The sequence below is a fragment of the Mesocricetus auratus genome, unplaced genomic scaffold, assembly GCF_017639785.1.
Source record: "Mesocricetus auratus isolate SY011 unplaced genomic scaffold, BCM_Maur_2.0 Super-Scaffold_100028, whole genome shotgun sequence".
Lineage (NCBI taxonomy): Eukaryota > Metazoa > Chordata > Mammalia > Rodentia > Cricetidae > Mesocricetus > Mesocricetus auratus.
The window spans coordinates 2,169,208-2,196,412 of record NW_024429209.1 but is presented as its reverse complement, the minus strand read 5'-3'; the positions used below and the strand labels follow the sequence as shown (position 1 = coordinate 2,196,412).

At 49.7% G+C, this 27,205-nt stretch overlaps 2 protein-coding genes across 3 annotated transcripts; both read left to right on the top strand.

Moving 5' to 3' along the window:
- Positions 1 to 12,334: 12,334 nt before the first annotated feature.
- Positions 12,335 to 19,489, top strand: Fam83c (family with sequence similarity 83 member C). The gene is made up of 4 exons (XM_005084630.4): positions 12,335 to 12,970; positions 15,428 to 15,595; positions 16,028 to 16,152; positions 16,450 to 19,489. Exons 1-4 carry the CDS (start codon positions 12,458 to 12,460, stop codon positions 17,879 to 17,881), a joined length of 2,238 nt encoding a protein of 745 aa, XP_005084687.3. The 5' UTR covers positions 12,335 to 12,457; the 3' UTR covers positions 17,882 to 19,489.
- Positions 19,490 to 20,376: 887 nt separating this feature from the next.
- Eif6 (eukaryotic translation initiation factor 6) lies at positions 20,377 to 27,100 on the top strand. 2 transcript variants are annotated; one of them, XM_005084631.4, is made up of 7 exons: positions 20,377 to 20,516; positions 20,697 to 20,833; positions 20,943 to 21,028; positions 22,494 to 22,669; positions 23,173 to 23,349; positions 23,517 to 23,698; positions 26,834 to 27,100. In XM_005084631.4, exons 2-7 carry the CDS (start codon positions 20,727 to 20,729, stop codon positions 26,841 to 26,843), a joined length of 738 nt encoding a protein of 245 aa, XP_005084688.1. In that variant the 5' UTR covers positions 20,377 to 20,516; positions 20,697 to 20,726; the 3' UTR covers positions 26,844 to 27,100. The 2 variants fall into 2 exon arrangements, with proteins under 2 accessions (XP_005084688.1, XP_040589033.1); XM_040733099.1 differs by lacking the exon at positions 20,377 to 20,516 and having other exon boundaries at positions 20,524 to 20,833.
- Positions 27,101 to 27,205: the final 105 nt, after the last annotated feature.

Here is a 27,205-nt window from a genome sequence, read left to right as displayed (position 1 = left end):
CTGCTCCTGGAATGGATGGAAAAATTAATGGAACAGATTTTGGCTCCTAACCCTGCACATTAATTCATATATAAAAGTCATTTGAGTGTTAACCCATTTGCTGCCCAGGGCGGCTCCCCAGCCACAGATGCCAGCGCACAGCACCAGTTTAGCTACTGGGCTTGCTTTAGTGTCGGGGAACCTTGAGTTTGCTAGCCATTTTAAAGGTCCTTAGGGCCCATCCTGGTACCCTTGCCCACCTCTCTTAGATTCTGTGTACAGCAAACCCTAGCTGAATCCAGTAGCAGAAAATGGCACTTGCTTATGGAGATTGTGTCCATAGCATTCAGTGTTAGGGTGCAGTGGCTCAACGTGGGGTTGTATTGTGGCTCCCGGGGTCTGTATTCATGACCATGTGCGCCAGTTGCCACACCACACCCTCTCATCTTCAAGATAAAACTCGGGCACTCTGTATGCCACAGGCTCTTTGGTTTACTCCCACCTCCATCCCAACCTGATTTAACAGCTCTCTCATCCATTCTTCCCTGAGCACACTGAGTCACTTGGAGTTACCTGAAGGACCACACTGTGTTTCTTCTACCTGGACCTCATTCCTCCTGGTACTGACTAAAGAGATCTCAGCCTTCCTGAGTGCCATGTCCCCTTCTCTTTCCCACAGACCTGCAGGTTTTCCAGGGTGTCCTGGGCTCACTCAGCACCCCTCTAAAAACACCCTCCTCCCATACTGCAATGTTGACTGCAGCCACACGAGGTGGCTGCCATGTTGGGAGGTCACTTTCTGTGCACTGTCTTGTGACATCTGTGTTCACCTAGTAAATAAGTAAGAGCAAATGAGCAGTTAAGTCATTGATGTCTGTGCAAGCCCAACAAAAAGCCTTTGTGGAGTCATCCCCAGTTCATCTTATTTTAGCAGTGATGCTAAAATATCAAGCAGCTCCAAACCCAAAAGCTCCATATAAACACTTTTCTAATTAAAAGGGGAAAAAAGACAAAACAAGTAGCATTATTTCTGGCTCCCAGAAGACTGCTTTTTGGGAATTATTTGTGTCACCTTTTGATGTACTTCCAGAAGGGAGTAGAATAAATTAAGACAGTTAAAAAAAAGCTGAGTATGGCTGAGGCATGATTGCGTTAGGCCAGCCTGAGCTACAGAATGAGACCCTATCAGTAAAAAGGCCGTGGAGACAGTGCAGTGGGTAGTGGCTTGCTGCTGACCCCAGTGAGCTATCTCAGATTGCTGAGATCCCAATGGTAGGGGAGAGCTGAGTCCTGCAAGTTGCCTTCTGACTTCCACTCCCCATGGCATAGGCAAGCACACACACATACACAAAATGTAAACATAAGTAAATAAAAGCAAACTGACGCAAAGCAAGATTCACAATATAAAATGCAAATATGGAAGGAAAGAGGGAAAATAATTATACTAGGAATCCTATCCAGAATAAAATAAAATAATAAAAATTAATGACTTTCATGGGCTGGAGAGATAGCCTGGTGGTTAACATCACTGTCTTCTCTTCCAGAGAACCTGGGTTCAAGTCCCAGCAGCCACATGGCAGTTCACAACTGTCTGTAACTCCAGGGGATCTGACACCCTCATACTGACATAAAAACTAAAACAAGCCAGGCTGTGGTGGTGAACGCCTTTAATCCCAGCACTTGGGAGGCAGAGGCAGGCGGATCTCTGTGAGTTGAGACCAGCCTGGTCTATAGGAGCTAGTTCTGGGACAGCCTCCAAAGCCACAGGGAAACCCTGTCTCGAAAAACAACAACAACAACAACAAAAACCTAAAACAAATAAAATACAAATCCCACCCAGAGGCCCTCAGACAATGCAAGCTACTATTGCTATTGCTCTTGGTTGTCAACTAGAACTAGATGGAAAACCCTTTGCTAAAGACACCACATAGTTCAGTTGCAGGACACAGAAATAAAATTAGAGCTGAGCTGGAAGTGTCCTCCCTGCTGGCTAGCATTCATAGTATGGAAGATGCCAGCAGACCTGTGGGGGAGAGAAGTCAGTGCTCTTACCCAGATGTCAATCCTGTGACCTGCCATGTTACAAGGGTAATCGACTGCTTTCTGACTGGATTTGAGACCCACTCCCTAAGAGTGAATTCATGTCTGGTTCTATAAACCTGCTGGTCAAAAGCCCATGGCTGGGGAGGTCATAGGCCTTGGGGTGAGACCTTGTGTTTTGCTAAGTGGACACACTGTCAGACCGTCCTCTGAGGACTTAGTTTAGCACCGTAGATTAGCACTGCTTTCAGCCTTAGTCAGAGAAACCACTACTTACAGTGAGCAGTGGTTGATGCAGAGTAACTAACTGTTGAGTATTCTGTCTAAGGGCTAGAAAGATGGCTCAGTGATTAAGAGCACTGGATGCTCTTCCAGAGGACCTGGGTTTGATTCCCAGCACTCATGTGGCAGCTCACAACCATCAGTAATCCAGTTCTAGGGGATCCAATGCCTCCCTGGTCTTTGCAGATATCAGGCATGTATATAATATACACACGTCCATGTAGGCAAAACATCCATGCACATACAAAATTTAAAACTTTAATGGGGTGCCAGGGAATATCGTGGAAGGGGAGCAGAGCTGGGGGATGGAGTGCTGTGAAATGCTGTTTTCTGGAATGGCCACTGCACTCTGGACTCGGCACCTGTGGCTACCTGAACAATCATGGATGGAGGAGGAGCTTTTCAGGCCCAACCCCTCCTGAGAAGATATGGTTTGGGGGGAAGAAGCATTTCTTTAGCAGTGTAGCTGCTGGTAAGTTGCCCATGCCCCAGTAAATAACTCCACACCCAGGCTCATGCAGGCAAACCTAACTCAACTCACTGGATCTCAAAGAAATGAAAGTCATGAAAATAGGGGGCAGGGGATACTTGTTAGAAAGAAGGTTTGGTGCAAGTAGGAGGGGGTGAGAGGTAATGGGTGAAAACGACCAAAATGCACTACAAACATGAAATCTTGTTTTAAAAAGAAACCCTACGTTTGGAATATTTGGGAGGTTGAGGCAGAAGGATAAAAGCTGAAGCAGGCAGTTTCAGTGGCATCACAAGACCATGGCATTCCACGCCTAGACTGCTCATTGCGAACTCTCGCGGGGTTTGTTTGTTTTGTTTTTTATTTATGAAAGTAAGTGCACTCTCGCCAGGCCTGTATGACAGACATTATCCTCAGTATTTTTACTGATCACAATTAAGGGGCTTAAGGCTCAGGCGGCCAGCCTAGAGCGTTACCCAAGAATGACTCCACCTCAGACCATGGGGCTGCAGGACCAAACCCTCTCCCTAGACCACACTGCCTCCCTCAGGTCAGCATAGAGATCTGCAATTGGGTATCAAACTTAGCCAGGAGCTTCCCCACAAGCCAAATGGTTGGAAGAGGCTGCCTCAAGCTTGTGTCACCCCTCTGTCACAGGAAAACGTCTTATTAGTGAGCACATCAAAAGACAGCATTTTCCCTAGGACTTTTTGAATGAGAAACACTGAGCAATGATGGGGACAATAAAATTTTTTGAATTACTGATATTTAATTCTGCTCTGTGACAGACCCATCTGTCACCTCTTTTAAGTCTCATCCACAGCCCTGAGAGGTGTCAGCTCGTGCTACAGCGGAGGGAAATGGAGGCTTGAAAAGGCCCAAGTTTATCCCCGCGGACAGGCTCACGTGACTGACACTCCAGCCATCTGCTTCAGCTCTGGAGAGCGGCAGGTGAAGCGATGGCATCTGTGCTGTAGCTGACAGAAGAGCCAGGTGTGGCGGTGCACATCTTTAGGTCCCAGCACTCAAAAGGCAGACAGGCAGGTGCATCTGTGAAGTTTGAGGCTAGCCTGGTCTACACAGAGACTTCCAACTCAGCCAGGGCTATATAGAGAAACCCTGGCTCAAGCAAAAATCACACCCAGACACACGGAAGGGGCTAGAGAGATGCCACATCAGTTGTGGGTACAGAGTGAGTTCCAGGACAGCCTGGGCTACATAGTGAGGCCCTGTCTCAAAACAACACAGGCAAAAATAGTGGATGCTGAGTCCTTGGGTATGGAGAGGACATGTAGTCATGAAAGTGAATGAGTTCCCACAAGTAAAGTAGGGTGAGGACCAGGGCAGGGAGATGGCAGACCTCAAAAGAGGTGGTAGGAAGAGCAGGAATGGGCATAGGAGGCGGGATCTGGAAAGGAAACTGAGGGGGTGGGGAGAGCTTCTAGAAGGACTTCCCATGTGGCCTGCTGCACAGGAACCTGAGAGTAAGCTGGGAGGTTTAGGGGTTTCTGATAGTCTAGGAACATGGATGACTGTTGAGAGAATGCAGATTGCAAGAGGAAACAGCAGTGCATGCAAACATGGTGTGAGTCTTTGGAGATGTGAGACAAACTCTACTTTGCTGAATAGTAAGCATTTTCCTGGAATGTTAGGGACTCGCTGTCATTAATCCCTCTCAAAAATTGAAGTTTGGCTTCAAGAACAAGACCTGGTCCTGTAGAGGTGGAAAGAACTCTTTCTTTCTTTTTTTTTTTTTTTTTTTTTTTTTTTGGTTTTTCGAGACAGGGTTTCTCTGTGGATTTGGAGGCTGTCCTGGAACTCGCTTGGTAGTCCAGGCTGGTCTCGAACTCACAGAGATCCGCCTGCCTCTGCCTCCCGAGTGCTGGGATTAAAGGCGTGAGCCACCAATGCCCGGCGAAAGAACTCTTTCTTTAAAAAGTTTTGGGTTCTTTTTTTTATGTGTGTGAGTTCAAGGTGAGTTCTGACAGATGCCGGGTGCTAGACTCACCGACAATGGTTCAGTGAGGTCCGCAAGAACAGGTGTGACTAGAGACACTCATGGCCGGGGCCTTTTGCCTGTGTGCCACGCGTGTGCCTAGTGCTGGAAGAAGCCAGAAGAAGGTGTTTGATCTCCTGGAACTGGAGTTGCAGATGATTGTGAGCCACCACAAAGGTACTCCAACTAATCCGAGTCCACTGAAAGGGCAGCCAGTGCTCTTAATTATTAAGCCATCTCTAGCCCCTCCCCAAGCCCCTTCATCAGCAAGGTTTCACTGTGTAGTCCAAGATTGCAGTTGATGTTTCCCCTCTTTTTGCTTCCTCTTTGGGGGCCTGCCACCCAGCACCCAGATAAATCACACACAGAGGCCAAGTTCTAGCCAGCTTCCCTTAACTTATCCTGTCTACCTTTTGCCTCTGTGTTTTCCGTTCTCTATTTCTGTCTGCCTTTTCTTTCCTTCGTATCCCACGTCTGGCTGGATGGCTGGCCCCTTGTTTGCTCACTTCTTGATCTCTTGCTCCTCCCTCATTTTCTCGTTTCTTTTCTCATATTTCTCCTCCTATTTATTCTCTCTGCCTACAAGTTCACCTATCCTTTTCCTGCCTCGCCATTGGCCGTTCAGATCTCTTTATTAGACCATTTATTTGCCTGTTTTAGACAAAGTAACAGTTTCACAGAGTTAAACAAATGCAACATAAAAGAATACAACACATCTTTGTATCATTGAAACAAACAAATGTAACACACCTTAAAATAATTTTCCATGACACAGGATCGCTTGGGATTTGCCATGTGGATAAGGATGGCCTTGAACTCACAGAGATCCACCTGCTTCTGCCTTCTCTATCCTGGGGATAATTATGTGCACCACCACATCTGGCTTGCACCGTTTCTTGAGACCAAAAATTACAAGGGCAGAAGGGAGACAAGAGATTCCTGAGGAGAGAATCTGGGAAGAGGAGACTGGCCATTAGTGATGCCCAGGAAACCTAGAGTTTGTCCACTATTTGGAAGTAGTCAGGAAAGGAGCTAATGTATTTAGTAGGAAGAAATGAGGCAGCTGCCAATGGTTTTGGCCCTTCCCTTGGGAGTAGCACTCCTGCCTCCCCGTCCTGCCCACTGCCAGCCTCTCCCACCCCACTGTGTCCCTTATGCCTTGCTCATGCCACACAGCATTTGGTCTTAGAGACAGGTAGAGCAGACCTCAGATCCATAGCCATGGATCTCCCTAGTCACACCCGCCCTTGTACTAACCACCCAGCAGAGGCTTTCTGGGCACCTCCCTGAGCCCAGAATCTGTCCAGATCCAAAGCCCCTTTCCAGAATGTGGAGGGGAAAATAAGGAGAGATGCCACAGGGAGCCTGCCTTCTCTAGAACTCCAGAATGGATCGTGGATGCTAAGCCCTAAGCACCTGGTTTACACGGTGGTTTAATCCACGGTTTATAATTATTTATGAGTCTATCTTCCTCACCCAACCGTGAGCTTTACCAGGGCAGACACAAGCTCTTACTCATGTTTGGGAACCCCCACCCAGTAGTAGCTGAAAGTAGACACTAAATCCATGTTGGGGAGACTGGCCCGAGGGAAAAGGAAAGGGGTGGGCAGGGAGAGGTGCTGTAACAGGGCCCTGAAAGGCCCATTAGATGTTTCTTCCCCTCTAAAGTTCAGAATGGACAGGAAACAAGACGCCAGACAGATGAACATTAAAATGGTGGCTTTACTAGTATCGCAGATAAAGCTGCTTACAGAGCATCCAACAGACTTGCTAACATTCCCACAGAACTAGACATCCTGCTCTTCCGTGACAGGGTGGACTTCCTCCTTGAAGAGGCGGAGTTCCTTTGTGAGCTTATACCGAGTAGATATTTACAGAACATGCTAACTTCCCCCAAGGCGGGGAAGGGGGAGAAGGAGGAAGAGAATGAGAAGGAATCAAAAAAGACGGAGCCCAGCTCCTCCCCAAGCCATCACCACACAAGCCCATTCCTCTTCTTTGGGAAGACGAGGACGACCTATGAGGGCGCTGAAGAGGGATGATGGTCCTCTTGATGTCTCCTCCTACAGAAGCATGAGTGAGGACAGGTCTCCCACTGTTCTACAGGATCAGATGGATGGACGGATGAGGCAGAGGTTGGCGGGGGTATGTGACTGGTTAAATGAGCCCTTGACATCTCACAGTCCCTTTTCAGAAAAAAAAAAGCCAAAATGTCCAGCATGCTGGGGACGTCTGACGCACATGTGTGCAGAGGAGGTGGTCTCGCCTCTTATGATAGGCAGTGGACCACCACACTCCACTGACAAGAATGGCAGCCATATTGACCTTCAGGGCCAGTCTTGGGTCTATCAGAGACTGACTAGAAGGAGATCTTCTGGCCCCTGCCATTCATCTCTCTTCAGACCTACATCTGACTCCTGGCTCCCATAGCCTGAGAGGCTCTGGAATTCAGCAGCAACTGAGAGGCTATGACCACTCCGTCAGGCAGCTGTCGCCACCAATTGACTTCTTACAACCTCCCAATGAAGGATGTGCCACTGGCCTCATTTTACAGATTTATTGCCTGTGACTCAGAAGGTGACCTCACCCATTAAGAGGTAGAACCATTGTCCCAACCAGGGAACCTGACTCACTTCAGTGGCACAACTATGGCCCCTGGAAGGCTAGCCCTGGGTCTCAGCCCCTGGAGGTTTCAGGATGGGACAGCAGGAAAGTCAGTGACCTTTTGGAGACCAATGTGGCACTCAGTGAGCGAGTCATACTTAACTGGGCTGCTTCGGGCCACTCTTACACACTGGGTGACTTCCTAAGCATCCTAGGACTTGGCTCTTGTGTCTTCCCAAACTCCCCTGAAAGGCCCTCAGGGGTCTTCATGGTGTGGCTCTGTGAACTTTCCTGAAGTCCCCTGCTAGGCTCCTCAGACCCTACCTTCCTTCCAGGACATCCTGGCCTTCTTCCTCCAACCTGGAATGCCTGGGTTGCCATTCTGCATTGGCTGGGTGTATACTTCTAAGTTTGCTGGTTTGTTTTTGAGTAGAGTCTCACTATGTAGCCCTGGCCAGCTTGTAACTGACTTGGAACTCACTATGTAAACTGGGCAGACTTGAACTCAGAGACCTGCCTGCCTCTGCCTCCAAGTAGTATGAGTAAAGGTGTGTGCTACCACATCAGGATTTACTTGTTTGTTTGTTTGTTTGTTTTGACTCTTTGAGACAAGGTGCTGTTATGTAGTACAGCTGACCTCAATTTCAGCCTTCTTGACTTAGCCTCCTGAGTGCTTGGACTATATTGTTGTTGTTGCTATCATTATCATTATTATTATTATTATTATTATTATTATTATTATTATTTGACTTTTAGAGACGCATTTCTCTGTGTAGTCCTCAGCATCTTGGGACTGGCTCTGTAGACCAGGCTGGCCTCAGACCCAGAGATGCGCCTGTCTCTGCTGCCGAGTGCTGGGATTAAAGGCGTGCGCTGCATGCTACCCTACGCTACCCCTGGCGGGATCCCTTTCCTCCTTGCTATCCAGTCCCAGTCAGCCTCCAGGACTCATCCCCACCACCCCCCTTGGCTCTCCGGCTCTTCAAGCTTCTTTGCCTTGGCTTAAAGGATCAGGTGCACTCTGACCTCCAGAATCCTGTCTCCCCTGACCCAGAAGTACCACAGAGACAGTGTGCAGCAGTGCTAAAACCCTGTAACTGTCCCACCCCCACAGGACGGGCACCTGCCAGGCGCCACTCAGCTTGAGATAGACGACAGACAAGACTAAATGGCCCCCAGGAAGGCTAAGCGTTGCCAGGAAGGCGCCGGACACTCCCTCTGGACAGGAAAATATTTTTGTTCCTCCTAATAACAGTCATTAAGGGGCCTGTGCCACACACACACTGCAGCCACGGGCTGAGCTTCAGTGGCTCCCAACACCCTAGGCCAACAGCTCAAGGCCTAGCCCCAAGGCCAGTTCCACCTGTCCACCTCCCGTTGCCCTTTGCCCACTCAGGCCAAGGGGAGGAGCAGCTGTCTTACAGCCTTGGGGACCTAGGTTTGTCATCCACCCGGTTAGTATCAGAATGTCAGGGATGCTTCGGACCATTTTCCTTTCACCTCACCCTCTCATCCTGCCCTTTTGCACTAAGCTGCACACCCAATAACGACAACAAGCCGCATAGTACGAAATTGGAGTCAAGGGCTACCCCACTTACCCAGACTCAGTAACCAAACAAATCTTCACACAGACATGCACAACTAGGTACACACGCCAGCATGCACTTCCAGACAAACACGCAAGCCCACGGGGTGCACGCATACAGTCATAAGCAGGCACAGTTCTGCATGGGTATGAGTGTATTCTCATTTAGATGACAGGAAATTGTCAGCATTCAGCAATTTTTTTTATCTTACAAAAATAGAATCTAGTCAGGCATGGTAATGTTTACCTGTGATCCCAGAACTGGGAAGCAGAGACAGGAGGTTCAGGAATGGAAGGTCATCCTAGGATACATAGTTTTGAGGCCAGCCTGGGCTACGTGAGACCAGTCTCAAAACCAAAAGTATAAACAACCAAACTATCCATCAGTGAATGAAAGCCTGCTCACACATGATACACAATATTCAGCACGCATGCCACATCGTGGATGAAACGAAAGCATTGTGCTAAGTGAAAAGAAGCAGCTCGAAGGAAGACAAATGCACCGTGGTTCTCCTGAGAGAGGTCCCTGAGGCAGTTCATGGAGACCACAAGGAGAGTGGTGGCTGCAAGGACCCAGTGGAGAGGGAGAAACGGAAGCGTTGTTTGTGGGTAGACTCTTGGGTTTGCAAGATGGGGGCTGGAGTGATGGGTGTATTTAATGCCACTCAAGTGCAGTGATGGAAAGGGCAAATTCTGTGTGTATTTTTAACACAAGAAAAAGCAGCGAACAAGGAGTCAGTGAGGCGGCTCAGCAGGTGAAGGAGCCTCGCTGCCAGACCTGACGGCCCGAGTCCAGTCCCCAGGGTCCTCATGGGAGAAGGCGAGAACCAGCTCCTGAAAGTTGTCCTCTGGCCTTCGCGAGTATTCTATGATGTGCACATACCCAATTTAAAAGTGGTAAACAAGATACAGCACTAAAAATATATGCCGGAGGCGCACGCCTTTAATCCCAGCACTCGGGAGGCAGAGGCAGGCGGATCTCTGTGAGTTCGAGGCCAGCCTGGTCTACAAAGTGAGTTCCAGGACAGCCTCCAAAGCTACAGAGAAACCCTGTCTCGGGAAAAACCAAATACATATATATATATATATATATATATATATATATATATGTATATATATATATATATATATATCGGAGACAAACAGGGAACTCAGCAGCTCACCTGCCTGCCTGCCTCTGGGAGGCCTGAACAAATCTCCCCTCAAACCAGTCTAGAGATAAGGTCCTAATGAGGGTTCTCCTTCTCTTGTTGCCCCCGCAGCTCATCACCCTCCCACACTCTGACTTTGTTTACCCAGCTTCTTAACACTCTGATAGTCTATCAACCCCCCAGGCAAGGGCCCCTTAGAGGACCCCACACTCTGGTTTCGATCTGGTTTCTGCCCTGGCACCTGGGATGAAATGGAAACATTTCAGGTCTCATACAATGGCTCCCTACCCCCTGGGTCCCTCACCCCTCTGTCCCATAACCGACCCAGGCTTCCTACCCATCCCTCTCCACACTGAGTTCTCTTTCAGAGGAGCCTGTGTTCTAGATCTGACCATAGAACAGATGAACCCAATTCAGCCATACTGAACTGGGCATATACAACAAGGGTTTAGGGAACCCTGATTTCCTGACACCCTCATCAGACCTCACCCTCTACAGGAGGGTGATAAACATCTGCCCCCCATTCTGCCACCTTGTGTAGTTGCCAAATGATGACCCCTTCTTCAGAGCAAAACTGCTTCCCCATCCTCTGAGGACAGCCCCTGAGTTCCAGAACTCTGAGCCGTGACTCTCGTTGAGGCAGCTGCTCTGTTTCCATTCTGATCTTCCTGTGCATCTGCCCATTCAGTGGACGGGGCCTGGCTCCTCCCCAGCTTCCAGCATCCCTGGAGCTCAGTGTGCTGGAGATGCAGCCGTCTACCTTAGCTCACCACTTTTTTTTTCCCAAGACAGGGTTTCTCTGTGGCTTTGAAGCCTGTCCTGGAACTAGCTCATGTAGACCAGGCTGGCCTTGAGCTTACAGAGATCCTCCTGCCTCTGCCTCCTGAGTGCTGGGATTAAAGGCGTGCGCCACCACTGCCTGGCAGCCCACCACTCTTGATGCACAGGCACTGCTGTTAAAACACTGACTAAAAAGGCAAGTTCCAAGCATGGCTGCTGTTGTGGTTTAGTGGGTAGAATGTCTGTCTGATGAAGCCCTGGGTTAGAACCTTGGCCCTGTGTAAGCTGGGCATGGTGATGCACACTGTAATCCCAGCACTGGGGAGGTGGAGGCCAGAGGACCAGAAATCCATGGTCATCCTTGGCAAGATAGTGAGTTCAAGTCTAGCCTGGGCTACATGAGACTCTGTCTTTTTATTTTATATGTGTTTTGCCAGCATATCTGCATGCCTGGTTCCCACAGAGATCATCAGAGGATGCTAGACCTCCTGGAACTGGTAGTTACAGGTGGTCGTGAGCTACCATGTGGGTGCTGGGAACTGAATGCTGACCTTCTGCGAGAGTAGCAAGTGTTTTTAACTCTGAACCAACACTCCACGTCCAAGACTCTGTCTTAACAAAAAAGGCACACTCCAACTTAAATGAAAACGTCTTTACAAAATCCAGTACCATGTACAATGACTATGTGATGATTAAAAATAGTATTAATAAAATGGGGGGAGGGAGGCAAGCTCTGGACTCTCTGCCAGAATCTCAGAACTGCTGGAATATTCAGCACGGGTGGAGCATGGAAGGTGTGTGTTTAACAGTTCTGGCTTTTCTTGGGGGTCAGAGTGAGAGCTCCGAATCCAGGTGCTTGGAGGATGGGCTCAGAGCTGGGTTGAGGATGTTGTGAGCACCACAGTTTTGGCAGTAGAGAGGGCACGGTGGTTATGGCAGAGGCCCAGACAGGGGACAGATGGGTGTTGATGTTCCCAGAGTTCTCCCACGCTCACTGGGGGTCTAACATGTTTATGGACCAAGGCACGCACACTACCTGTGGTGGTATGTCTCTATGTTATTGCTGGGCACTTACATGTATGAACTTTTAATCTACATCTGCATGCTGGTCATTTGTCTGTGTGTTAGCTTGTGTGTCTTGAGTCATTCATCTACCATGGTGTGTGTGTGTGTGTGTGTGTGTGAGAGAGAGAGAGAGAGAGAGAGAGAGAGAGAGAGAGAGAGAGAGAGAGAGAGAGAGAGAGAGAGAGAGAGAGAGTCAGGGTTGCAGGCTTGTGGCTGTATCCCCTGGAAGGAGTTCCTGGAGAAGAGCCAGCAGCATGCTTTAAGGGCCCGGCACTGCCACTTCCCTGAGCAGGCAAGTCCCAACAGCAGACAGACAGGTGAGGCTGACCTGACAGGTTCCCAAGGCCAGGGGCAATGGGGCGGAGCATGGTTCAGACTTAGGGTGGCAACACTTTGGGGGCCCTGCCATACACACGGGGCTGGCAAGCTGGAGGCCGTAACTTCTTCCTACAGCAGCCAACCCAAGTGCAAGCCATGGAGCTTCAGGTGGGTAGGGCACTAGGTGGATGCACACATCCAGCGGCATAGCGGCTGGAGGGACCCAGGGCATGGCCGGACCCCTGCGGAGCCGAGTGGAGGAGCTAAAGCGGCCCTGGTGGAGGGAGAGCTCCCCCCTGGTGCTCCAGCACAGCGAGGCTGCCAGGCTTGCTACGGATGCCCTTCTGGAGAGGGGCGAGGCTGCCTACCTTCAGGTCATCTCTGAAGAGCGGGAATTGCCCTTCCTGAGTGCCCTGGACGTGGACTACATGACCAGCCATGTGCGTGGGGTTCCCGAGCTCAGCGAGGCCCAGGGGCCGGAAACAGTAGGACATGACCGCCTCAGCATGCTCTCTGAAGTTACCTCAGGCACCTACTTCCCCATGGCTTCTGACTTAGATCCCCCAGACCTGGACCTGGGCTGGCCCGAAGTGCCACAGGCCACAGGTTTCAGCCCCACCCAGGCGGTGGTTCATTTCCAGAGGGACAAGGGCAAGAGCATCAAGGACCTGCTGCGATTCCTCTTCAGCCAGGCCCACACGGTAAGGGCTTTGCCTCTTCATTCATTTCACAGATGTGGCTCGCAGGAGAAGGGGACCAGTTTGCTCCACACAGAAGCTTAAGAGGGACACTGGGACTAGAGTCTTTGACCTCTGCTAGATCTCCAGCTGTTAGAGGGTGGGTGGGTACTTTATTTTCTATTGGCACTCAGGAACATTAATTAAACAAAGAACAGGGCGTAGGGCTCTGGGATGTCACCCCTGGAAGTGCATGGGGAATTACAGGGAGGGGTCCTTATCTTTCTTGGGAGGGAGTCTGTCGCCTTGATCAGATTCTCAAAAAAAAATTTTGTTTAAGATTTATTTATTTATTTTAGAGACAGGGTTTCTCTGTGGAACAGCCCTGGCTGTCCTGGAGCTAGCTCTGCAGACCAGGCTGCCCTTGAACTCACAGAGATCCACCTGCTTCTGCTTCTTGAGTGCTGGAATTAAAGGTGTGCTCCACCACTGCCTGGTTTAAGACTTGTTTTTTTGCTTTGAGTTAAGACTTGTTTTTATTTCATGTTCATGAGTGTTTTGCCTGCCTGCATGTGTGTGTACACCATGCACATGTCTGGAGTCAGTGTAGGACAGAGGAGGGCTTTGAATTCCCTGCAACTAGAGCTAACATATGTGCTGGGAATAGAACCTGGGTCCTCTGGAGGAGCAGCCAGTGCTTGTTCTTACCCTCTGATCTACTTCCCAGACCCTCAAAAAGTTTTATGGTCCCCCCAGACTAAGAACTTAACCATGGTGAACATCTGAGCTACAACCTTGACTTAGAAAGGGAGAAGTTGAGGTCAGAGAGGGACTGGACGTTACCTAGAGAGGTTGACTGGGTCTGGGAGGGAGAGGTCTCTGCCTCTAACCCAGCATGGCTCAGTTTATCTCCAGCTGCCTATCAACCCCCTGTGCTGCACCAACAGCTGGGCTTGAAGCAAGGCTGTGGGCTCTGGCACATGGGTTTTAACATAAGCAAAGCTCTAGTTTAGTGTTAGGAGGACTGCAGAATGGAAGTCACTGAGCTTGGGGACATTAGGGAGGGGCAGTCACACCTGGGAAGCCCCTAACCTCATAGCAGTATGGCTTCACTGGTGGAACCCTGGCTCCTACTCAGATGAGGGAATAGATATGAAAACCCCTGGCAGGGTTTGAGATAGGGGTAGACTCTTGCTGCAGAGATGAAGAGCCAGGATCCCACCAGCACCTCCAAAGCCTTGTTAGCAAGCTTGCCTGTGCCCCAGGCACAGGAGGGCTGAGCTTGATTGGCATCCAGAATGGGGTAATTAGCAAGGTTGTTGCTGTTGTCATCACTGTCCCCCTTTGATCTTTCATGCCTGCTCCCCCCACACTGGCCAGACCTGTGCTGCATATTGGAGAATCTCCAGTGCCCCGCCTGCTCATCTCCAATTAGACTTTTCTGCCCCTGGGCTAAGAGTCAGGCTACTGGGCTGAGCAGTCACTCATTCTCAGAGTGACCTGGGAAGCGTTTTCTTTTCTCAGCCCAGTGTTCTCTGCTTGCTAAGAAGGCAGCAGGAAAGGGGGAAGGCATGGCTATTGAGCTACTTTGGTGTGTCCAGTCCAGCGTTTTCACATGTGTCCCTTGTAACTATGAGATACATTCCATTTAGCAGACAAGGAGGCTGAGGCTCCCTAGGTGAGCCCAAGACTCTACTTCTAAGAAGTAGAGGAATATGGATTTGGACCCACTTCCTTTTGGCTCCAAGCTGCAGTGGTAGGCTCTGTCCCCCCTGATCCTAGGCCCTGCGTAGGACAGAAGACTCTCACAGTACACACACAGCGGGAAGAAGGGGCAGCTGCAGGCTTAAGGAATGCCCTGTATGTTGGAGCACACGCCTCAGCCCCTCAAGTGAGCGGGAAGCTTGGATCCAATTAGCACAGGCAGAAGTAAAGGAGGCTGTGAATATAAGTTATCACACCAGATCTCTGCAGCTTCCAAAGCAAATGAGGTTTGGAAAAACAAACAAACAAACAAAACACAGAAATCCCTGGTACTGGATTGCAACTTTCTCCTGTGTAGGAGAGCCTCAGGAAGTCCCTAGACCAAAGGAGAGCTGGTGCCAACATGGGGAACCAGCCTGGAAACTGGGGTCTGCTTCTGACTCCTGGCTTTTCCAATTCTCCAAAGAGCAGAGCTTTAGACTAACATAGTTGATCTAGAGATATCTTTGAAAATCTGTTACGATGCCCATAGAAAAATTCCTCAAAGGCTTTCAAACAACCAGTGGTTCAAGACCATCAATTCTCCCAGTGCCCAAGTTAAGGCAGGCACAGTGACACACTCCTCTAACCCCAGTGACCAGACCAGCTTGGATTACTGGGTTACAGAATGAGACCCTGTCAAAAAAAAAAAAAAAAGAATAGAATCTGATTCTGATTTGCATCCTGGCTTTCAACCCCATACTTTGCCTGGGGCTGAACTTCCCCTGCGTCCTTCAGGTGGTGGCTGTGGTGATGGATGTATTCACTGACATGGAGCTTCTGTGTGACCTTATGGAGGCCTCCAGTCGCCGTGGTGTCCCAGTCTACCTCCTCCTGGCTCAGGAGCACCTGAATTACTTCCTGGAGATGTGTTATAAGATGGACCTCAATGGAGGGCACCTGGTGGTCAGTATGGGCTGAGAGCTTCCACTGTGGAAAGACGGGGAATTGGGAGCGTAGGAGGGTCAGCTGGTGGTCAGTGAGCATGGGGGTTGGTCAGTGGGCGTGGAACACATGGTTCCTTTTAACTGTGTGGGACCAGACACCCCTTAGGTCACAGACATAGCCTGAGCGCCACTTTTCTTCTTTTGTTTTTCAATGTATCTTTATTTTAAATTATGAGAGTGTGTGTGTGTGTGTGTGTGAGTGCAGATGCTCATGGAGACCAGCAGAGGGCGTCAGACTGCCTTCGTGCAGGCGTCATAGGGAGCAGAAAGAGCTGGGACTAGAACTGAAGTCCTCTCAAAGAGTGCTCTTAACTACTGAGCCATCTCTCCAGCCCGAGCTCTGCTTCCTTAAGGCCACCCTCCCACCAATTTCCCTCTGCTCTTGGCCCAGAATATGCGCGTGCGGAGCACATGCGGAGACACGTACTGCAGCAAGGCGGGCCGGCGATTCACCGGGCAGGCGCTGGAGAAGTTTGTCATCATTGACTGTGAGCAGGTGGTGGCAGGCAGTTACAGGTGAGATGGTCGAAGGGAGGGAAGCCTGGGGGCTGTGCCATGATCTGGTGAGGGCATCTCAGACCTTCCCACTTTGAGTTTCTTCCATTCATCCCTTCAAACATGTCCTAGGCACCTGCTGTGTGCTAGGGACCAGGCAGGGCAAGGGGCAGATGGGAGCCCATTCTACTTAATGCCTTGGCATAGAAAGCAACTACTGCACATGGGAAATAGGAGGACTTTGGAGACCCTCGTCCCCGACCCTGCTGAGCCCCGGACTCTGTGCTTTGACTCCTGACTCTGTCCCTCTGTCCCCAGCTTCACCTGGCTTTGCAGCCAGGCCCACACCAGCATGGTGCTGCAGCTGAGAGGCCACATTGTGGAAGACTTTGACCGGGAGTTCCGATGTCTGTATGCCGAGTCACAGCCTGTGGAAGGCTTCTGTGGCAACGAGGATCCACTGTCTTCCCGGGTACCTCGTCCTCCCCCTGTGACCCTGGCCTTTGGACCTGGAATTCCAAGTGCTACGGGCTCCTCGCCCTCCAGTAACAGCCTCGGCAGCATCAAGCATTCGCCTTTTCTGGGCCGTTCCTCCTATCTTGCTCTACCAGGAGGTGGTGGCTGCAGTGACACAGGGATGGCGTCCTCATCCCCAGGTCCTGTCCACCATGAAGCCGGTGGCCCACCATCCCTGTACCGTCAGCTTTCAGATCCTAACCATAGCTCAACTCCTGGACCCTACAGGGCCAACCTGAGCAAGCTGGGGGCGTCTCCATGGTCCCAGTCCTCTCCTGCCCTCAACCACTGTAGTGCCAGTCCCTTGACCCTGGCGGTGGGGTCACCTCTGCTCCCATGTTCCCACCCCCTTCTCCACTTTACTAGGGGAGTCTCAGCACTGTCCGGGCTTCCAGAGAATGGGCTCCCAGCAAGTCAAGCGCTCATCCTTCCGCGAGGTCGCTGGGTACCTGGCACAGCTCTGGAGACAGTGGAAGAGAAGAAGGTATCTCTGAGCCAGAGCCATGATCACCTGGATCGAATTGTCCCCTTCCCTAAAGCAGGAGAAGCAGGAGGCCCCAACTCTAGAGTTACCCCCAATTTAGGTTCCCTTCAGCATGGTGAGCAGGCCCTAGAGGATAGGAGATTGTCCCTGAGCCACAGCTACAGCCAGCTGGATCTCCTGTCCCAGGGTCTGGATGCCCCTGAGTCAGGCTCCCTCAGACCTGGTGATCTGGGTCTAGAGGACAGGAAGCTGTCCTCAAACCACAGCCATGGCCAGTTGGACCTCCTGCCACAAACCCCCAAGGCCCAGGCCTCTAAAATACCCCCTGATGCCAATTCTTCTGTCAGGCCTGGCAAACAGAGTCTAGATGAGCGACGGCAGACTCTAGGCCACAGTCAGCTGGACCTCATCACCAAGTTTGGCCCATTCCGGAGTGAGGGGCCTGGACCCAATGGTCCCCCAGAACCAAACCCAGTTCGCATGGCCGGAGTAGGCTCTGCAGATGAGAAGAGGCTGACTCTGGGCCACAGCAAACTGGACCTCATCACCAAGTATCATCAACTACAGGGTGCCAGGCAGAGACCTGAGCCAGGACTCCCGGGAGCTCCCATGAGTGGCCATCAAAATGGTAGTAGCAATGACATATTTGCACCCGAGAAACGGCTGACCTTGGGCCACAGCAAACTGGACCTCATCACTAAGTACAACAAGTCCAAATTCAAGCAGCTCCGAAGTCGTTTTGAGTCCTAACTCTGCTCCTAGCAAGGACAGAGCCTCCCTCCATCCACAGAGAGCTGGCATGTTCAGGTTCAAGACTGTAGCATGACAGTATAAAGCTGGGACACTCCATGAGGAAGGGAGGCATCTAGTAGCTCAGGTCAGATACTCCCTGGACTCAAGACTTATACACACATGCATAGGCATACATACAAACAGCCCAGAGGTACTGAGTGTTTCCTGTATGTCACTGGGGCTGGGCATTGCACACTGGTTATTCTCACCCTCCGTATCCTCTAGATGGATCTCTTGTTGGCATATAGCTATACTAAGTATTATTCTCCACCCCTGGTTTGTTTTGTTTTTGAAACCAGACATTTATTTTATGGCTGCCTGAGACCCTCAAGAATGACTGGATGCTGCAGCAGCTGTCATCTTGGGCTTCAGTGTCGTTGGTTTTTGCCCCCCCCCATCCATGTCTGAATCTGAAATAGACAATTTTTAGGCACCTCTTCAACCTAGTCCCAGGAGTGTTTCACCTCGTGGCCTTGGCACTTTGGTTATACTTCCTCTTGCATTGGCAATGGAGCCACATCCGTAACAGGTCGACCTGAGAGCCGTAGTGAAGGTACAACGTGTGCATCTTATTGTGACGCCTTCCAAAGGAGGACGTTTCTTTCCTCATGTTCTTTCTGCCACAGAGGCCAAAGAGCTGTTTTAAAAGTATGGGAGCTGAAGTCCAGAGTTTGGATGGTTAATTTGGAGGTAGATCCAAGTAAATGACAGGGTAGGGAACTCTGCCAGTCCAGTGGCCCCTGGCTTTAAATATGCACTTTGCACAGACCCACAGTATCTGCAGTTCCCGTGTCACTATGTATTTAAAATGCAGACACTGCAAGGATGCCCCAAGTGCCCATATAGTAGACATAGAACAGTGATTAGGTACACCCATAGCATACAGTGAGTACACAGAGCTCTATGTGATTGAGTCAAGCAGAACTTTAGTTGCAGGGACTTAGTCTTGTCTGCCTAAATGAATGGCCACAGAAAATACATGCATTCAATACACACTGCAGAACCCCCTCGAGGTTCACAAACCATAAATACACATATGAGCCCCATCCCAACTTATAAAGCCCTGCCCTGAACATGCCACAGGGCTGCAAGACTGCTTAGATGCGGATCCTGAGGGTTGCAGCTTGAATGCATAAACCATGGGAAACAAGGCAGAGCTGTATCAAACAGAAAGTGTCCTAGGGACAGAGGGCCATGGAGTTGGTGGACTGACCAGGGAAGTCTACCAGAGAGAAGCTGACTTACAGGCAGGTCCTGAAGGATGGGGTTATCGACAGAGGCAGATGGGGAAGAGAGTTAGAATTGTTGGTGGAGTCAGTCAGATAGAAATGGAGTGATCCAGGGAAGATAAGCAGAACATGTGGATGGACACTTAGACACATACACACACACACACACACACACACACACACACACACACACACACACACCACACACACACACAGAGGCCACTTGCTGAATGTCTCTTGAAGCTCAGGCTGCAGCTGGTCATGGGCCTTTCTCTTGAACTCACCACCTGCCTGAGACAGGGCATGGTACAAATAAATAAAGGCAGATATGGTTAGAGCCAGTAGCAACCTGGTGTGTTCTAAGTTGTGGTGTTACAAGATGGGGTTGGAGAAAGGGCAACATTCAGGCCCTTTTCGGATTAGTAGGGTTCCTTGGGAAGAATGGAAGGCATAAAGAGGGTCTGAGGTAAGGGGTTCTTAGCGTCTTCCTTCCCTTCCTTGCTGTGGCATTCTGAGACACCCTCAGCCAGATTTATTCTGCGTATGAGAATGGGCCACACCACTAACCCTAGGATAGATGGTGGTTGCTGGCGCGCGCGCGCGCGTGTGTGTGTGTGTGTGTGTGTGTGTGTGTGTGTGTGTGTGTGTGTCTGAGAGAGAGAGAGAGAGAGAGAGAGAGAGAGAGAGAGAGAGAGAGAGAGAGAGAGAGAGAGAGTGCTGTAAGAACACATCAAGGAAGACAAGTCAGAACTCACTCTTCAGTCTCTCCAACACCCAGCTTCACACATCTCCCCCTCTCCAATATCTTCTTCAGCCTGTTTTTTTTTATGGCTCTCGGCATGCCTCCTCCAACCACTTTGTCCTGGTCTCGTTTCTCCCTACTGGACACTCTGCTGAGTGATCCTTGCCCCAATCCTCAGCTCCTGCCTCTCCCCTCTGCTTCAGATTCACATTTCCATCGGCATGGTCAGGTTGGGATCATCTCCTTTCCCAAACCTGCCCCTTCTCCGGCCTTATTCGGTAAACACATCCCTCATCAATCCATCCTCAGCCAGACAGCACTGGTTCCTCTTTCCCTAGACATTCTCATCTGCTCAGTCTCAGGTCTGGTTGATAATTCCCTCTAAAAAGACCCAATAGGGAGAGAAACCCCCGGGAAAGCCAGAAAACGATCCGGAGGCGGGGTTGGGGGGAGCCAAGCCAAACCACTAGCGACCATAGAGTCCTCCTAAAGGGTGGGGTTAGAGAGGCCGCATGCTTGGCTTGGCTCCCGCGTGCTCCCGGAAGCCCGCCTGGGAGGAGGCGGAAACGGAAAGCTAGTTACGGGAGAAGTAGTTGCAGCGTGTGGGGATTGGAGTCGTTTGGTGAGCTGGTGGGACGCGGGGCGGCGAGGCTCAGTTCCGGGCCTCGAGGCGGGAGGATTTGGGGCAGGAGAGCCAGGAGGGATTCCGTGGGCGCGACCCGAGGCCTGAGGGGTCTGAGAGGGCGGGGTCTGAGGAAGCGAGCTGGGCTGACCCGGCTCCTGAGAGGGTCTGTCGTCCCAGAGCCAGCAGTCACGCAGCCCCCAGGCTTCCATGGCGGTCAGAGCGTCGTTCGAGAACAACTGTGAGGTCGGTTGTTTTGCCAAGCTCACCAACACCTACTGCCTGGTGGCTATCGGAGGATCAGAGAACTTCTACAGGTGAGGCCAGAGCTCCTGGTCCCGTGGGGGCGGGAAGGGACGGGATGCCGGGAGCGAGAGGTCCGGCAGAGGGAGGGACCCCGGTAACCAGAGACTCATGTTTCAACAGTGTGTTCGAGGGCGAGCTCTCTGAAACCATCCCGGTGGTGCATGCATCCATCGCCGGCTGCCGAATCATCGGGCGCATGTGTGTAGGTAAGGCAGGTGGAAGACGCCGAGGGCCGAGTGGAGCCTCGAAGCACTATGACTCAATCATTAGCTCCCGGAGCTTACCCCAGAGATCCGGGGATCTCCGTGGACTCTGGGATCTTTCAGGGGTGGGTGGGACGCACTCTAACGGCAGAGCAGGCACTGTAACACAGACTTCCCGAGAATAGTCATAGCAAAGCCGCGTTAAGTGCCTTCAGTCTTGATCGCGTTTTCCCTCCTCAGCGATGCTGAAAAGGAGGGGCTGCTCTAGTTTGACTCTTGAGGAAACTGACACTGAGAACTATGTGACTCACCAAGTTCCACTCCCAGATGAGTGAACCTCATCTCTTTCCTGCCTCTGATTATGGACAAATTGCTTTCATGTGTTTCATCACAATAACTAAGGCTCCCAGGTCATACTGTTCAGCTCCATTTACATCTTACATTCTCTAAATACATCTCTTACACTTTTACCGGTAGGCACTGCTGACCAGCCTCCAACTTTTTTTGTTTTTTTTGTTTTGATCCTCCCGAGTTGGCCTCAGCCACATTGCCCCTGTAGCTGGGAATGGCCTAGAACTCCTGATACTCCTGCATCCACTTCCCAGGTTTTGGGATTAGCATGTGTATGCCACCATGCCTAAGCATTTAGCCTGGCTCTGTGCCTTCGCTGACACTCCCTTTTTTTGGTTCTGCATGTTAGGGTTATCCAGACACTTTTTTTAAAGTGTTAAGCATGAATGATGACTCTACGTAGTTTCTTATTTACTTCAGTACTCTGATCTTTAATAATAAAAATCCTGACCTTTAACCGTGCTCTTAGGATAGGAATCAAATTCTGATGTGATAGGGGAGCTCTTAGCCTGGTCTTTGCTCTGTTTTAATGAAAGTAACTTGAAGTTCAGAACTGTGGCTCCTAATCCTAGGCAGAAGTTTTTGTAACAATAACAAGTATTTAGACAATTTTTAGTTTGGTGTTTCAGGAATAGTCACTCTGTAAATATGAACATATGTACAAGTGCTCTTTTGGATATATAATACCTATGGGTGGAATGAAATAGTCACAGGGTGTGTGGCAGTTTAGTGTGGTGGATGGTTACAGTAATTATCTGGAGTAGATAGCCATTGCACACTTCTGTCAGAGCATAGTTTTAGTCGTTCCATATATTATTGCTATCACTTGATGATCTTTGAAAATTTTAGCTGTTCAGGTAGGTGTGTAATATTAACAAAACATAATGCCAAGTGCCTTCCTTGCTAGTCCTGCCCTCACCCCCAGTTAATGATGAGATGGTAATGTTGGGATAGATTCCTGGCCATCCGAGGCCTTTCCGGGGGACCCAGGGTTCATATATGCATCTGTAGGTCAGGTCTTTAGCTCTGAGCTCTCCTAGGAAAGTTAATTGGGCTAGAATGGGAGATATCCCAGGAAGCATTTCTTTATCCCACCTTACAATTTTGCTCTCTCCAGGGAACAGGCATGGGCTACTGGTACCCAACAACACCACAGACCAGGAACTGCAGCATATCCGCAACAGCCTTCCAGATTCAGTGCAGATACGGCGGGTGGAAGAGCGGCTCTCAGCCCTTGGCAATGTTACCACCTGCAATGACTATGTGGCCTTGGTCCACCCAGACTTGGACAGGGTGAGGTGACAGCCTGGTCTGGAAGTTACAGGACTAGCCTAGCTAGTGGTTAGCCATTATTCCCTCAAGGCAGGAATTACGGGTTTCATTTGTGTATTTTCTTAGTTATCTCAGCACTCAAGTTTCTTACTTTCATAGTAATACCAAGGCCTTTGTGTGTCAGTATCAAGCTGGGTAGAGCATTAATCCTTCAGGTTTGGGGAGATTGGCCTATTCAGTCTTGGCCATGGGCCATGATGGTTGGTTGACAGTTGAGTAGGGTATGTATTAGTGAAAAGTGTGACATGGAGCCAAGAGTGATGTCTTTCAGGGCTTGCTTAGGTTTTAGGGGCTCCAGACTGAGCCTAGATTCTTAGCCATGCCCGTGTCTTGCTCAGTGAGGCTTCCATGTGCAGATGTATAGTAAAAAGGGACTCAGGGAACCAAGTCTGGTTTGCTTAGAGAACCCCTGGATATTTGGCCTACATGTTCTGGATCCTGGGCACAGTACCTTTGTCCAATAGGAAACAGAAGAAATCCTGGCTGATGTGCTCAAGGTGGAGGTCTTCAGACAGACAGTTGCTGACCAGGTGTTAGTAGGGAGCTACTGTGTCTTCAGTAATCAAGGAGGTCTGGTGCACCCCAAGACTTCAACCGAAGACCAGGACGAGCTGTCCTCCCTTCTTCAGGTTCCCCTTGTGGTAAGCATTCCTGCTTTCTGACCCGCCTACTGGATGTAATCCCTTTTGTCCGTCCTTGGGAGTCTGGGTCATTACCTTCCTTAATTTGGGATTGGGGCCTTGAGACCTGGAAGGGACCTTGGGAGAAGAGTCCTCACATGACTTCTGCTGAGCTCACACCTCTGCAGGCAGGCACTGTGAACCGGGGGAGCGAGGTGATTGCTGCTGGGATGGTGGTGAACGATTGGTGTGCTTTCTGCGGTCTGGACACAACCAGCACGGAGCTGTCAGTGGTGGAGAACGTCTTCAAGCTGAACGAGGCCAAGCCTAGTACTATTGCCACCAGCATGCGGGATTCCCTCATTGACAGGTAACTTCGCTGTTGTTTTGTTTGTTTGTTGAGACAGGGTTTTCTGTGTAACCCTGACTGTCCTGGAACTTGCTCTGTAGGTTAGACTGGCCAGGAACTCAGAGGTCCACACTGCCCCTGCCTCCCAAGTGCCAGGATTAAAGGCATGTGCCACTATGCCCGGCTCACTTTGTCTTTGAGGGGAGAGGAAGAAGATGCATCCTTGAAGACAGCCATGTTGTGTTTGTTTTTCCCAAATGCGAGAGTGAAAGTGCATCCTGACTTAGAGCCACAAATGTTCCTTGGCGTCTTCTTTGGAGACTGGGCTTTGTAGGCAGGCCTTTCCTGTGACCATCTCACTTGATCATGGCTGTGTTTTATATTTGTATTTGCCTGTGGCCACTGTCTCCAACTAGTGGCCTAAGCCCTGAGATAGAAAAGATCAGTTGGCTAGGGAAGGTGAGAAGGCTCCTCTTAATTACTGAGACAATCCCAGATTGCTAAGGTTGCTCTTAAAAATAGGCTGCAGGTGTATTTTGTATGGAAATCATGGTTTAGACCAGTGGTTTTTGGGGGGTTTGTTTGCGGTTTTTTTTTTTTTTTTCATCTGGTTTTTGTTGTTGTTGTTTTTTGAGACACGGTTTCTCTGTGTAATAGTCCGGGCTGTCCTGGCATTCGCTCTGTAGACCAGGCTGGCCTCAAACTCACAGAGATTCACCTGCTTCTGCCTCCCAAGTGCTGGGATTAAAGGCTCACACCATCACCACCTGGCTCTTGTAGATGGTTGTGAGCAACCATGTGGTTTCTGGTGCTTGAACTCAGGACCTCTGAAGAGCAGCCAGTGTTCTTAACCTCTGAGCCATCTCTCCAGGCCAGACCAGTGGTTCTTAACTTGTGGGTCTCAACCCCTTTGGAGGTTGAATGACCCTTTCCCAGGATTGTGTATCAGATATCTTGTATATCAGATAGTTACATTATGATTCATAACAGCAAAATTACACTTCTGAAATAGCAATGAAAATAATTTTACGGTTTTGGGGATGGCCACTACAACATGGGGATTATTAGAGGGTCACAGCATTAGGGAGGTTGGCAAACACTCTTCTAGGCGTCTGTGGATTACAAAGCCAGCCAGGCTGGGCATGGTTGCTCACTCTCATCACTTGGGAGGCTGGACCGAGAATTGACTTTTCTCTGGAAGAGCAGCAGGAGCAGATGCTGGGTAGTTTGACCTCCTTTCTGTCAGCCTGCCAGGGACCTTTCTTAAGGCTTGCCATACCTAACTACACCTCCATGAAGATAGAAACACAAAAGTGACAAGTAAACAGATCTTTGCTTACCATGGAAGGACTTTCCCTTTATCCCGTTGCCTTTGCTTCCACTGATGCCCTTGGATGAGGCTGCATGGAGGTAATCAGGGAGTGTAGTTCTATATCCTGAGGGGTTCATGGTGTACATGCAAGATAGAGTTGCTATATGTAACTTAGCCGTTAATCGAGAAACAAACAGTTCCTTGATTGTTCGCATATGGGCAGCTTGTGAAACTGGTGGGAGATTTTCTGGGATTGTAGAAATTTCATGAGTGATATTTAGTCTGTTTCCAGGGATGAGGGGGTGTTTAAATATGGAGAAGAGAGCGAGGAAGAACCTCATACAGATAGAGATGGGAAAATACTGCGTATGTGAAGGAGGCTAAGGGCTTTAAATTTCAGCATCAGGAAGTTTTGGTTGTTAGCCTGAAATTTTGAGCTTTAGTGGATGTTAGGTTGCTTGTTTATGTAGACTCTTAATGTAATCTCTCAGAGGTTCTGACTGTAGGTGGAACACAGTCTAACACTGTTGAGTTCTTTCAAAGGTAGTGATACAGGCTGGTGATGTGCTGTGACTAGAGGTGTGTGCCACCACACCTGGCTATGTGCATGTGTTTTTACATAAGCTACTTTGAGAAATTCTGATGAGGACATTTGGTACTCACACTGACTAACTTTGCTGTCAGAGCTGGTGAACAATTGAGAGTTTATGCACTCTAGGCAAATGCTGTACTGTTGAGCTACACCCAGCCTGAGAAGTTATTCAACAACGTTTTACGTGACAGATCGTATTAATGGGATTAGAACACACCCTGTCCTTTGTTTGGAACATGGAATTGTGTAAGGAGACAGTGACAGTCATTAAAGAACAAAAACTTCGTAGTAACAATTGAAAAGAAGTTTCTATAACCTAATAATACCTATCAAAAAAACTATAGCACAATACTGTCAATTATGGAAACTGTATTAAAGTTAAGCAGAGCTGCTAGCCACTGGTCAGTGTGTTCCTGGTAGTCCTTGTCTGTGCTGTTAGACAATAGAAAGAAAAGGGTATTGGGAAGCAAGGGAAACTTGATTAGTCCATTAGGTGCCCATAAGACTTCGCAATGAAGATGCCACATTGGCATGGGAGGTAGTATAGTGAGTGGGTAAAGTCCTTGCTGTGCAAGCAGCATTCCCAGCCCCCACATAAAAGCTGGGCTCTGTGCCACATGTCTGTAACTGCAGTGCTGAGGCTCACCGGCCAGTCAGTCAAACAGAATTGTGAGCTCCAAGTTCAGTGAGAAACCCTGCCTCAAAAAATAAAGTGGAGAAGCAACTGAAAAGACACATGACATCAACCTCTATACGTGCCTGCATACACAATAAGTGTTCCAGTCTCATTAAGAGGCAGTGACGGCACCTTCAGTAAGAGTGATCTCACTTAATCCTTGTAGAGCAGATCTGTTTTCCAGTCTACTGTTTGTGACCTTTGCATCAGCTCTAATAGGGAGTCTTGGAAAAGAGACCAAAGGTTGGCCTCAGTCTGGCCTCTGAGGGGCTGGTCCAAGCACATCTCCTCACTGACCTTCCTGGCTTTATCTCTTATGCTCAGAGCCTGAGGTTATGATCAATAACGGGATAAAATGGAGAAAGGTGGCCCAATGAGAAAAGAATTGATTTTACTTTTCAAATATGGAGAGTTTTAGGCTAGACCTTGATATACAAGATTTAGTTAAATCTGAAACCTTGGTGGGGACAGGTGTGGTTCTGAGTATGAGTTTTCAGTGACTGAACTAGAACAGGTCTAAGGGTGGGGCAGCATGTACCTGTAAAACAGCTACTGATAATACACTCTTCTCTGCAGCCTCACATGAGTCACCTTCCGTGCTGCTGTGTGGGCCCCTGCCTCTGGACTTTGGCTCCTTTTCCATGCCTGAGCTAGTATGTACCAAACGCTGGCAGCAGGGCATGGCAGAGAGCTTACCAGAGCTGAATGGTGAGCGCCCAACCCTTCTTCACCTGTGCCGTTGTGACTATTCTAGAAAGGCTTGCCGTGTCATGCTGGCTTTCAGTTCCTGTGACTCCTGATGAGAACTCTGTCCCACCCCATTAAAGACCTGCCTCCCACCTTGCTCGGTGTGCTGTTTGTTCTTCTGGGGTCCTGGGGAAGGCGGGTGCGATTGGCATGCAGTGCTTCCCCTCAACAGGACGGGAGACCTGAGGGTGTGATGGGGCA

Coding starts and splice junctions, on each gene's coding strand:
- Fam83c (XM_005084630.4), top strand. CDS start 12,458: ATGCACACATCCAGCGGCATAGCGGCTGGAGGGACCCAGGGCATGGCC. Junction 12,971..15,427: donor TCTTCAGCCAGGCCCACACG/GTAAGGGCTTTG, acceptor TGCGTCCTTCAG/GTGGTGGCTGTGGTGATGGA. Junction 15,596..16,027: donor TCAATGGAGGGCACCTGGTG/GTCAGTATGGGC, acceptor CTCTTGGCCCAG/AATATGCGCGTGCGGAGCAC.
- Eif6 (XM_005084631.4), top strand. CDS start 20,727: ATGGCGGTCAGAGCGTCGTTCGAGAACAACTGTGAGGTCGGTTGTTTT. Junction 21,029..22,493: donor CATCGGGCGCATGTGTGTAG/GTAAGGCAGGTG, acceptor TGCTCTCTCCAG/GGAACAGGCATGGGCTACTG. Junction 23,350..23,516: donor TTCTTCAGGTTCCCCTTGTG/GTAAGCATTCCT, acceptor ACACCTCTGCAG/GCAGGCACTGTGAACCGGGG.